This window comes from Procambarus clarkii, chromosome 19, assembly GCF_040958095.1.
Source record: "Procambarus clarkii isolate CNS0578487 chromosome 19, FALCON_Pclarkii_2.0, whole genome shotgun sequence".
NCBI classification, from domain to species: domain Eukaryota; kingdom Metazoa; phylum Arthropoda; class Malacostraca; order Decapoda; family Cambaridae; genus Procambarus; species Procambarus clarkii.
This window is the reverse complement of record NC_091168.1, coordinates 9,543,158-9,555,860: the sequence shown is the minus strand read 5'-3', so window position 1 is coordinate 9,555,860 and position 12,703 is coordinate 9,543,158. Positions and strand designations below refer to the sequence as shown.

The 12,703-nt window shown below is 43.5% G+C and overlaps 1 protein-coding gene across 2 annotated transcripts in view; it reads right to left on the bottom strand.

The window, feature by feature from the left end:
• Nucleotides 1-12,703, bottom strand: part of LOC123757624 (dynactin subunit 2) — a 137,093-nt gene that overhangs the window by 107,326 nt on the left and 17,064 nt on the right. For both annotated transcript variants that reach the window (XM_045741452.2, XM_045741453.2), the window contains exon 3: nucleotides 12,619-12,689. In XM_045741452.2, coding sequence (XP_045597408.1) covers nucleotides 12,619-12,689 — 71 coding nt within the window. The remainder of the gene's footprint in view (nucleotides 1-12,618; nucleotides 12,690-12,703) is intronic.

The following is a 12,703-nucleotide window of genomic DNA, read 5'->3' as shown; positions in this document are numbered from 1 at the left end:
AAACAAGGAAACTAGTATGACGTCATACATCACCACGCCGCTGTCTGTGCAGCTCCCCCCCTCCCCGGGAGGGGGAAGGGGGAGCCCCAGACCTCCCATGCCGGCTATCCACCCATCAGTTCTGAGGCTGGATGTCAAAACACGCGAAAAACCGCCGACCGGAGGGAGGGAGGGTTGCCGGGGAGCCTCCGGGTCTCACCCAGAAAATGGCATTTCATTACATTCAACGCTGGTTTTCTGTGGAGAGCCCCTACGACACCCTGGAGCTTCATACCCAAAGAGAATAAAAGAAATAGCTGACCTGAGAGGCGGCCGCCACAAACTCCGCAACGCGAAGCTGAGACAACAGGCTGCAACCTGCGACCCAAGGCAACAAGAACGCACAGGAGCAGATGCGCATAAAGAATGGGCGGCCAAGAACCTGTGCACCCCTCAAATCCCTGCGCCCGAAATGAGCCCTAGACGTCACCAACACAGCAGCAAAAGCTGCAAACGTCCGAACAGCACAGGTGCAAGGACAGACCGCAGGCTTTAAGACTTAAAAACTCTGCGGACGACCTGGGAGACCTGAGCCCTGAAACGGAACGAGGGGAACCGGATCAACCCAAAGCACATCCCCAGACACGGTACAGCAGGTAACAGCAAAAAGCGCAACCGGACAACACAGGATTCACCCTGGCCGAACCAATCAACCATCAATAACCCAAGAACCGCTCCGGAAAGCAGCCGTCTCAACCGTCACCAGAAGGGCTGCATACGTACAAATCTACCACCAGTACCAAAGAGCAGAAACCTGAACCGAAGGGGCTACCACAAACTGAGGAGAAGATAAGAAGGCACCCTGATCAAGGACTAGGACGGCTCAAGCGACGCTTGAGCAGGCCGGAGGTGAATCGAAACACGAGAAAGTGTACGAAACGGGGCAGATATGACGTCCACCCCGAACGCAAGCCGGAGCGGCTCCGCCAGTGCCGCACAAAACGAAGCAACAGTAAGAAACATCAATTAACTGTAGTCCTGAAAACCCAAGAAAGGACAAGACAACCTAATGCGAAAGAGAAGACAACCTACAAAGAGCAAGAAAAAAGGTGCATAGAAACACCAGGTACGTCATACTGTCGCCGAGATGAAGCTCGCAGGTGGGACACCGTCAACAAAGCCACCTGATCACCACAGAGATGGTGATACCTGCGTCACAGACAGCGAAGCCGAGGAGAAGGCCAAACCAGTCACGTACAGGACCAGTCCGACCTGCCAAAAGAGGCGGAGCCGCGGGAAAGCGCCCAGGGTTCGGACACCTATCAAGCAGCGTCTGAAAATAAAGCTGGGCCGACCACCAAGGGACCATAAGGACTACTCTCGTGGGAATGGGCTCCAACCGAGACAGAACCTGAAGCAACAGCTGGACCGGGAGAAGAGGACCAGATACCCCCACCTCAACCAGTCCTGCCGAAATGCATCCACCGTGAACGCCTCGTAGGCAGGTAAGGGTGCCACATAGAATGGGCGATGCCTAGACCACACCAACTTGAAGACGTCCATGGCCAGGAGTCCATACGTCCAGCAGAGCCAACGAAACGAGTTGGCGATGACTGGCTAATCCGCGAACAGAGGAATGAACCGAGACAGCTGTCCACCAGGACGCAGGACACACCCCAGACATGAACCTCACGGTTAGCCAAACCCCGAGAATCCAGCAAACGAGCCACACTAAGAGACCAACACCAAAGGTCAAACACCTAAGAAAAACCCTGTAGTTTCGGCAAAGAACCGCCAGAGAACAGTCCGAATAGAGCTGAATGGTAGAGCGCCGAGTGACCCAAACCCCTCCGAAGCGCAAACCAGACAACCACGAACTCCCGAACCGTGCTGTGAGCCCGACGGACGGACAGATCCCACCATCCCCGGCCGACCTGGTGAGCACTGGTCACAAAGCCCCAGCCGAGAGATGACCCGTCCGTGAACACATCGAGCGAAGGCTCGAGGAGGTGCCAAGGCACGGAACCCCGAAAATCCCAAAGAGGAAGCTGGTGACACAGCACCAACACAAGATCCCCGGAGGAACGAACCCAACGATTGCAAGAGAGGCGGAAAGGGAGTCTCTGAAGGAACCAAACAGACGCCGAAGCCAAACCCGACCCAGCGGGCAGACCAGCACGTCGAAGTTCAGACTCCCGCACAACTGCTCAAGCAACTGCCGAGCAACCCGGGACCCCCTCATGAACAGCCGATGGCGGGACCACAGCCGCAGCAACACTTCTGGAGGGAAAGACTAGGAGTGCCCCAATAGCTCTAATCAAAGCCCAGCCAGGTCCGAACCCAGGACGGAAACAGATGGAACGGCCTCCAGATCACCAGGAAAGCAAACCCGGCGATCTGGAAAGAACCACACAACTGGCAAGCAGACAAGTGAACCGTCTGGGAGCCCACACCAGCCAGTCTTTGAGGTAGGCCAGACACCGAATCCCAAGCAGACTCGGACAGGGCACCAAGATCCGGTAAAGATGAGTAAATACACCTAGTGCCAATTACAAAATAGGGAAGGCAACAAAAACGGTGGTGGTGGGGCCTGTAGCCCTACCACCAACTGTGCCAGTCCCGGAAAAGTGGAGAGGAACATGCCAAGAATTGACCTAGAGATCCAGGGCCACCTTCCAGGCACCCGGCCCCAACAGAAGCCGGACAGGAGACAACAATCCTGCGATGAGGGCATAGAATCCAGGGCACAGACTGTAGAAGTCCAGAAGAACCACAGATTCAACAGGCCCATGTCTACATAGAGCAGACGGGAACCCCAGAAGGACGGGGCAGAACGACCACGTCCAACGCACCCACTAAGATGACATGATGAAGCGCAGGGGAAGAAGCCCACCCTGCCAGCCCTGAACCCCCCAAAGGGGGAGAAGCCGTCCACCGCTGCCACCAGAGGCCGGAAGACAACCAAAAGCGCTCCACTAACTGCGAGACCAAGCGAGAGCCAACAGAGGCAAGCTGACCCCCAGCATCTCGTCTAACAGAGACGGGAACAGAGCCCTTTCCGAAAGAAAAAGTATACACACATATATACACACACATTATGTATATACACATACACATACCTATACATATACACATACACACAAGGTATGTTACACACACTCACTATCATCAACCTGTACTACAATACTTAAGATTGTTGAAATATGCTGGAGCTCCTCTGAAGCAAGTGTGTGTGCACATGTGTGTGTGCATACGCACGTGTAATTACCTAAGTGTAATTACCCAAGTGTAGTTAGAGGATGAGAGCTACGCTCGTGGTGTCCCGTCTTCCCAGCACTCTTTGTCATACAATACTTTGAAACAAGACCATCAGTAGTTTCAAGGCGTAATATGACAAAAAGTGCTTGGGAAGACGGGACACCACGAGCGTAGCTCTCATCTTCTAACTACACTTAGGTAATTACACGTGCGTTATGCACACATACATGTGCACACACACTTGCTTCAGAGGAGCTCCAGCATATTTCAATAATCCTAAGTATTGTAGTACAGGTTGATGATAGTGAGTGGTGTCCCAGAGAACAAAGGTATAATGCTTTTGAAAAATAGGTGAGATAACAGGAATGTGCCAAGGGAAGTGAAAAATTGGATGAGAAAAAGTTGCCCTAGTGTTTCCAGTGCAGAGAAGAACACTCAAGATGGCCACCGGCCAAAGGAAAAACAAAACAGAGCTTGATTTTGTGGGATTCAATGAAGAAAGCATTGATATAACCAGCCTATACAACAAGTTGGTAAAATTAGATACTATAGTGAACTCTCATGTAGAAATAATTAGTAAATTGAAAGAAAGTAATGACCATTTGAATAGCAAAGTTTTATGTCTTGAGGGTTTAGTGAAAGACTTGCGCAAGGATAAGAATCAATTTAAAACAAATTGCAAAGCCATGGAAGAAGAAAATAAATGCTTAAAAGTAGCTTTGGAAGAAGTTAATGGAAATTTAAACATAAATGTCTACAATAGGTTCGGTAAGGAAATTCAACAGGAGAAACAGTTTTTGTCAGCACAGATGGAGGAAGTTACACAGGGAATAGAACAGTACAAGAAAGATATGAAACTCACCTATGAACAAGTGGCCAAGGAGAAGGAAAAAGTTGAAGAAGCAGTAAAGGAAGCCAAACACTGCAGCAATCAAGATAAAACAAACATTAGGCTGGAAGTGAGAAAGGAATTGGCATCTTACCCGAAGTTGGTGCAAAACACAGTTGATCGGAGTAAGTCCCTGATAATCTTTGGTTGCAAAGAAAAAGAGATAACATCTAGGTCAGAAAGAACTGTAGAAGAAGAGAAAGTAGTAGATAAAATTGTTGGCCTCGTGGAAGGTCTTACTACCATAGAGAATGTGTGCGACTACATGAGAATAGGCAGATACATAAAAGGGAAAGATCGACCTTTGAGGATCACCCTAAACGGTGCCAAACAGATGGAAGAAGTACTAAGGAATGCTAGAAAATTACAAAGTGATGAGGATGGGAAAGTGTGGTCGTTAAAACGAGATCTTTCAAAAGAAGACAGAGAAGCTGAAACTGAACCTCGCCGAGGCAAAACATTTAAATAAGAGCAGGAATGAAGAAGAAATCAATTTTTTTTCTACAAAGTGATAGGGGTAGGCAGACCAGTAAAGTGGTACATAAAGGCAAACCAACAAAATCAATAGAGAGAGGGGGAGTGAAGAATAAGGAGAGGGGGAACAAGTTCCTGAAGATTGCATACACCAACATAGATGGTGAGATCGAAGATACAGGAGTTAAGTGATGTAATACAGCTGCAGACACCAGACATTGTTGCACTCACGGAGACAAAACTTGAAGATGTTATTTTAAATGAGTTCATATTCCCAAGGGGCTACTCTATTTGGAGACAGGACAGAAAAATTAGGAAAGGTGGTGGCATTGCTGTGCTGGTGAAAGAGCACCTAAAGGTGAATGAAATAATGACTGCCAATCCACAAGAAGTTGACATAATAGCACTAGAGATCTGCCATGAGGATGATAAGCTAATGATCGTAAATGCATATAGTCCACCGCCAAGCAGCACATGGTCAAAGGAGGAGCTAGATAGTAAACGAAAAGGTCTTATAACAATAATGAAAGAGATTGTAGCGAGAGCGGATAACAATAGATCACGACTGTTGATAGTCAGTGACTTCAACTTGAAATCCATAGACTGGGAAGCATATGAAGCTAAAATAGAAGATTTTTGGACCTGTAGATTTGTAGACCTCATCCTGGAAACATTCTTGTATCAACATGTTAAACAAGCTACGAGGATGAGGGAACGGGACGTTCCCTCCATGCTAGATTTGATATTTACCAGGAAGGTGGAAGAGATATTTGACATTCAGTACTTTCCTCCCTTGGGTAAAAGTGACCATGTCTTTTTGGGAATAAAGTATGCAATGCGTTATAATCTGGAACAAAATAAGGAGGTTGAAGCAGTTGAAAAACCTGACCTCAGGAGAGGACATTATGGTGACCTTAGAAATTTTTTTAGTGAGTATAATTGGACAGACTTGTTGCTAGGCAAGGAAGTGAATGAGATGTATGTCAAGTTTTGTGAAATATATGATAAAGGCACAAAAAAATTTATACCAAAGCACAGATGCAGAAATAGGAAACAGGATTGGTTCAATAGAAATTGCAAGAGGGACAGAGATCAAAAGACACAAGCATGGAATCAATATAGGAAGAGGCCAAACCCCCAAACATAAGAGCAATACAAAGATGCGAGAAACAACTACACAGCAGTGAGGAGAGAGGCAGAAAGAAATTTTGAAAAAGGGATTGCAGACAAATGTAAAACAGAACCAGGTCTATTCTATAAATTTATAAACAACAAATTGCAGGTAAAGGATAATATTCAGAGGTTGAAAATGGGAAATAGATTCACAGAAAATGAAAAGGAAATGTGTGAAACACTAAACGTAAAGTTCCAAAGTGTGTTTGTACAAAATTAAATCTTTAGGGAACCAGACACAATAAGAATTCCAGAGAACAACATAGAGCACATAGGTGTGTCTAGAGACAAAGTGGAAAAATTGCTCAAGGAGCTAAGTAAGAACAAAGCAGTTGGTCCAGATGGAGTTTCACCATGGGTTCTGAGAGAATGTGCACCCGAGCTCAGCATTCCTCTTCAACTGATTTTTCAGGCATCCCTGTTTACAGGAGTTGTAGCTGATGTGTGGAAAAAGGCTAATATAGTTCCAATCTACAAAAGTGGAAGCAGGGAAGACCCCCTTAATTATAGACCGGTATCATTGACAAGTGTAATAGTCAAAATATTGGAAAAAATAATTAAATCTAAATGGGTAGAACACCTGGAGAGAAATGATATAATATCAGACAGACAGTATGGTTTTCGATCTGGAAGATCCTGTGTATCGAATTTACTCAGTTTCTATGATCGAGCAACAGAGATATTACAGGAAAGAGATGGTTGGGTTGACTGCATCTATCTGGACCTAAAAAAGGCTTTCAACAGACTTCCACATAAGAGGTTGTTCTGGAAACTGGAAAATATTGGAGGAGTGACAGGTACGCTTCTAACATGGATGAAAAATTTTCTGACTGATAGAAAAATGAGGGCTGTGATCAGAGGCAATGGAACGGACTGGAGAAATGTCACAAGTGGAGTACCACAGGGTTCAGTTCTTGCACCAGTGATGTTTATTGTCTACATAAATGATCTACCAGTTGGTATACAGAATTATATGAACATGTTTGCTGATGATGCTAAGATAATAGGAAGGATAAGAAACTTAGATGATTGCCATGCCCTTCAAGAAGACCTGGACAAAATAAGTACATGGAGCGCCACTTGGCAAATGGAATTTAATGTTAATAAATGCCATGTTATGGAATGTGGAATAGAACATAGACCCCACACAACCTATATATTATGTGAGAAATCTTTAAAGAATTCTGATAAAGAAAGAGATCTAGGGGTGGTTCTAGATAGAAAACTATCACCTGAGGACCACATAAAGAATATTGTGCAAGGAGCCTATGCCACGCTTTCTAACTTTAGAATTGCTTTTAAATACATGGATGGCGATATACTAAAGAAATTGTTCACGACTTTTGTTAGGCCAAAGCTAGAATATGCAGCAGTTGTGTGATGCCCATATCTTAAGAAGCACATCAATAAACTGGAAAAGGTGCAAAGACATGCTACTAAGTGGCTCCCAGAACTGAAGGGCAAGAGCTACGAGGAGAGGTTAGAGGCATTAAATATGCCAAAACTAGAAGACAGAAGAAAAAGAGGTGATATGATCACTACATACAAAATAGTAACAGGAATTGATAAAATCAATAGGGAAGATTTCCCGAGACCTGGAACTTTAAGAACAAGAGGTCATAGATATAAACTAGCTAAACACAGATGCCGAAGAAATATAAGAAAATTCACTTTCGCAAACAGAGTGGTAGACGGTTGGAACAAGTTAGGGGAGGTGGTGGTGGAGGCCAAGACCGTCAGTAGTTTCAAAGCGTTATATGAAAAAGAGTGCTGGGAAGACGGGACACCACGAGCGTAGCTCTCATCCTGTAACTACACTTAGGTAATTACTGAAAACCCCTGCGACGTGTACAATCACGGGGGCCTAGCACAGGGCTATCAAACACTACCAGTGGAACTATAGCCACACTAGGCAGACCCCCACCAGGCAAATGAAAACAAAAACAAAAGAAAAACCCTGCAAAAGTACACCGTCTCCAGAGGCAACAGGAACCGGTCCTCGTTTCGGTGGCAGGTCGCAGAACACCTTGACGCCCTAACCAGCACAATAGCAGTCCCTTCCCAGAGCCAAACAAGGGCCCCAAGCCCCAGCTGGCCCCAAGGGCGAGGCAAATGCTGAGCAGCAAGAACCTCTACAGGAATGGTTCCCGAACGCCCCAGGGAAAATAACCCTGTTACGCAGGGGCAGTACTCACAGGGCACTTAGGGAAGTCAGCCACTAAGCGCATGCAGCCCTGGCACTGATGAAGTACCCCAGCCCGCACAACACAACACACTGCAGTGAACGCCACACAAGGCAATAACCGCCTAGGAAACTGAGGCCAGAGAAGTGTCTATCCCGGTTGACATTAGCTTACGAACTGATGCTAGCCAGCCGGCGCGGTAGGTCCGGGGCTCCCCCCTCCCCCTCTCGAGGCGGAGAGGGCTGCGCGGATGATCGGCGCGGCAGTGAAGTGTGATGTTTGCTTGTTTGCTTGTTTCCTTGGGATTGTAGGGAGTTTCTACCTCTCTGTTCATTTTTTTGTTTTAGTTTTTAACCATGTGGGGTTTGTTTTGTTATGCCTACCTTTCTGGGTGCCTGACCCCGGTCGATGGCAGATAAGGAAAACCCCAACCACAAAGGGGTTTTCTAGGGCCATTGCTCCCTGAAACCTCTCTGAAGGGGCCAGGTTCTGGCGCTGGTCCCTGGTAGGTCTGAACGTCCTTAGTGGCCTGAACGTCCTGAATGGCCTTAGCTAATGTCCCGGTCTAATATAACATACATTAGCCCGATAAGCTCCAGGGAGCCGTAGGGGTTCCTACAGAAAATATTATATATATTATTATTATTATTATTATTATTAATAATATATATATATATATATATATATATATATATATATATATATATATATATATATATATATATATATATATATATATATATATATATATATATATATATATATATATATATATATATATATATATATATATGTCGTACCTAGTAGCCAGAACTCACTTCTGAGCCTACTATGCAAGGCCTGATTTGCCTAATAAGCCTAGTTTTCACGAATTAATGTTTTTTCGACAACCTAACCTACCTAACCTAACCTAACCTAACGTTTTCGGCTACCTAACCTAACCTAACCTATAAAGATAGGTTAGGTTAGGTTAGGTAGGGTTGGTTAGGTTCGGTCATATATCTACGTTAATTTTAACTCTAATAAAAATAAATTGACCTCATACATAATGAAATGGGTAGCTTTATCATTTCATAAGAAAAAAATTAGAGAAAATATATTAATTCAGTAAAACTTGGCTTATTAGGCAAATCGGGCCTCGCATAGTAGGCTGAGAAGTGAGTTCTGGCTACTAGGTACGACATATATATATATATATATATATATATATATATATATATATATATATATATATATATATATATATATATATATATATATATATATATATATATATATATATATATATATATATATATATATATATATATATATATATATATATATATATATATATATATATATATATATATATATATATATATATATATATATATATATATATATATATATATATATATATATATATATATATATATATATATATATATATATATATATATATATATATATATATATATATATATATATATATATATATATATATATATATATATATATATATATATATATATATATATATATATATATATATATATATATATATATATATATATATATATATATATATATATATATATATATATATATATATATATATATATATATATATATATATATATATATATATATATATATATATATATATCCATTTTCCAGGCCAAGGAAGCCTGGAAAAATGTGGGCGTTGACAGAGCAGTCGTCTGTGGGAGTCAGCGTCACCCAAGCTGACAGGTAGGAGTTGCTAGAAAGATATTATTACCTAATTGTTTCAATGTCTCTGATTTTTTCTTAGTTTTTTGGCAGTAATATTATTCAATTGTGTGTAATGTGATAGATTTATATAACAAAAGGGGTGAATCATCACTAATCTCAAAAGTATGGTAAGCATATTAGTGATTCAATTATTATGTTCATAAAACAATAAACATATAGTTTTACTGTTATTACACTCTATACATAGGTTATATGTAAGTATCTGCATGTTTTGTTCATCATAACGAACTCCCAAGTTGGTATTATGAGTCGAAAAGCAACGAGGAGTGACCTCCACACACCAGCCAGCCACTCGTTGCCACATCCTCAACAACGCCTCACTCACCAACTTTTTCCTCCCACCATCCAGTTTTTTATTTTATTCACTATACAGTATACGGACGTTATATATAAGAATCCCATGTTTTCTTCAACACAACTGTACAACTAAGCTGATATAGTTAGTTCAGGCACTAAGAAATATTGTTACACAATGTCAGCTGGCGGCTACCTCTCTCACTCATTCAAGATCATACACAATAAAATTTCTCCCCCAACAATAGTTGGGTGGCTCCTCCTCCTTCGGGGGGTTCGAGGCTGGCAGGGCAGGCCTCTTCTGTGCTGTCAGGGTATCTCTGAGTGGGTTCGCTTGGGCGTCGTCAAAACGACCTCATCCCTCAGGTGGGTTTCCCACCTGTTTCCAGTCCTGAAACGGGACTGTGCGGACCTCTGGTTCAGATGAATCGGGACATGTCAATACACGTCCTCGAGGTCCATGGATACCATCCAAGCGTCTGGCTCCAGAAGACAGACCTGGGACAGAGTAGTCATCTGAAAGGAGAGGCCATAAACCCACGGGTCTGACTTGTCCCATCTGAACCCGTGGATTCATGGCCTCTCCTTTCAGATGACTACTCTGTCCCAGGTCTGTCTTCTGTTGGAGCCGGACACTTGGATGGTTTCCATGGACCTCAAGTATTGACATGTCCCGATTCATCTGAAGTTTAGGGACTGGCTTGGTTTTGTTGTGGGGCATCAAGGTTACCGCTTTTTAAGCCGAATGGAAGGCAACGGTAATTGTGGCCTTCCATTCGGCTTGAATCTGGCGCCTCGCGTTTTAACACACCTTGCTCGGGTTGTGGTGGCTTGCCTGCATCTGTTCAGGTTCTGGTCTACCTCAACGACTGGCTGGTTTAGGCTTCCAGGTCCGAGGTCATGAGGTACGCATGTTTGCTCGCCTGAGATTTGGTTATTTCCTAGCTCGCCGGGTTCAGGTTCTTAGTGAACTGGCGGAAGTCCCATCTGGTACCTCTCTAAGTCTCGGTCTTGGCTGGGTCTTTTTATGGGACACCCGAACCGCTTCCTTGTCTCTTTCTCCGGTGGCTCTGCTTCACCTGAGTTCCCACCTTCTGTTCCTGTGGGGCTTCCGGATCACAAGGCGGTTGCTCAAGGATTTGTGCGGGAGCCTGAACTTTGCCATGATGGTCTACCCGCCAGGTCAGGTGTGGCTTCGTCAGCTGTTCTGGTTCCTTCAGGGATGTCCCGTCCTCCTCTCTTGTGACTACTGGGTTCGGCCTCCGGAAGCTTTGTGCCAGTGGCTTCCTCTTCGGGGTTTTCAGGGTTCATTGCCTTGGCATCTACCTGCGCCCTCGCTTGATGTGTTCACGGACATGTTGTCTCTTGGCTGAGGCTTTGTGACCAGTGCTCACCAAACCGGCCAGGGACGGTGGGGTATGTCCTTCCGTCAGGCTCACAACACAGTGCAGAAGTTTGCGGCTGTGTGGATGTCGCTCCAGAGGATTCGAGTCGCTCACGGATCGGCGATCCGGCTCCAATCAGGCTGTTCCCTGGTAATTTGGTTCAATGCCTGAATCATGGAGGTTCGATGCGGTAATTGGCTCTTTTGAAAAGAATCACCCAGAGAAAGCTGTAGTAGGCCGTTGCATTAATCTTTTCAATGACAATGTGATGCCTCACTACAGACAAGTGTTGCAAAAAAGGGAAAAACAATCTTCAATGGAACGTTTCCTTGTGAGAAAAGTGAGAAAATCAAGCAGTGAGCCACAACCAGGACCTAGTGGTATACAGGCAAAACGTGCCAGAGTGCACTCCAGAAAAATCTTCACTGCCTGATGTTATAATGGAAAGGGACTCCCCTTCTAAACAGTAACACCTCTTCTCCTCCCCCCTCCTCACCATCTTCCATACACCAACAGGCGTCATCAACAAGGCTAAGTAATAACTTGAACATACTTTTGTTGTGTAGATTTGGATGAACTAGGTATACAATTTAGTTTGAAGTGAAGTTTTTGGGTAATCAGGAATGGATTAATTCATTTCCCATTATTTCTCATGGGGAAATTACTTCAGTTTATGAGTTTTCAGGTTACGAGATGTCTCCAGGAATGGATTAAACTCTTAAACCGGGTACCCCTTGCAATATGTTGTGTTTTTATGTCTCCCAAAATTACTGCATTCACTTTGGGATGATTTTTGTTGACTGGGGTTATATCGCACATTTATAGGATTGTGCCTAAGGGAAATATTCTACATTCTGAACTAATGCTTTACAAACATTTTCAGAACATAACCTGTTCATAATAGGGAGAACTGCTGATACATTATGTACAACCCAAGAGCTGAAGCTCTAATTATGAGCACATATGAACACACATACATAATTTAAATATTTTATTAGTTAAATTTGCTGAGCATCTTACTTTTAGGAAGGTAAATACAAATACTGTACAGTACTGAACTGCAATATCATTAAACAGTTTATGACAATATTTAGAGCTGTTTTCTTAACTTCCTAACTACAGTATATTCACTCTCAAAGGTATTTAGCATGAAAGTTTAAATGATTAATACAACTTACTAATACTAATTAATAAAATAAAGCCTAACCTTGCATCATAACCACGACGACGGGAGCAAGAAATTCGATCGGAGAAATCAACATGAGATGCATCCAATATCTGCAAAAGATAAC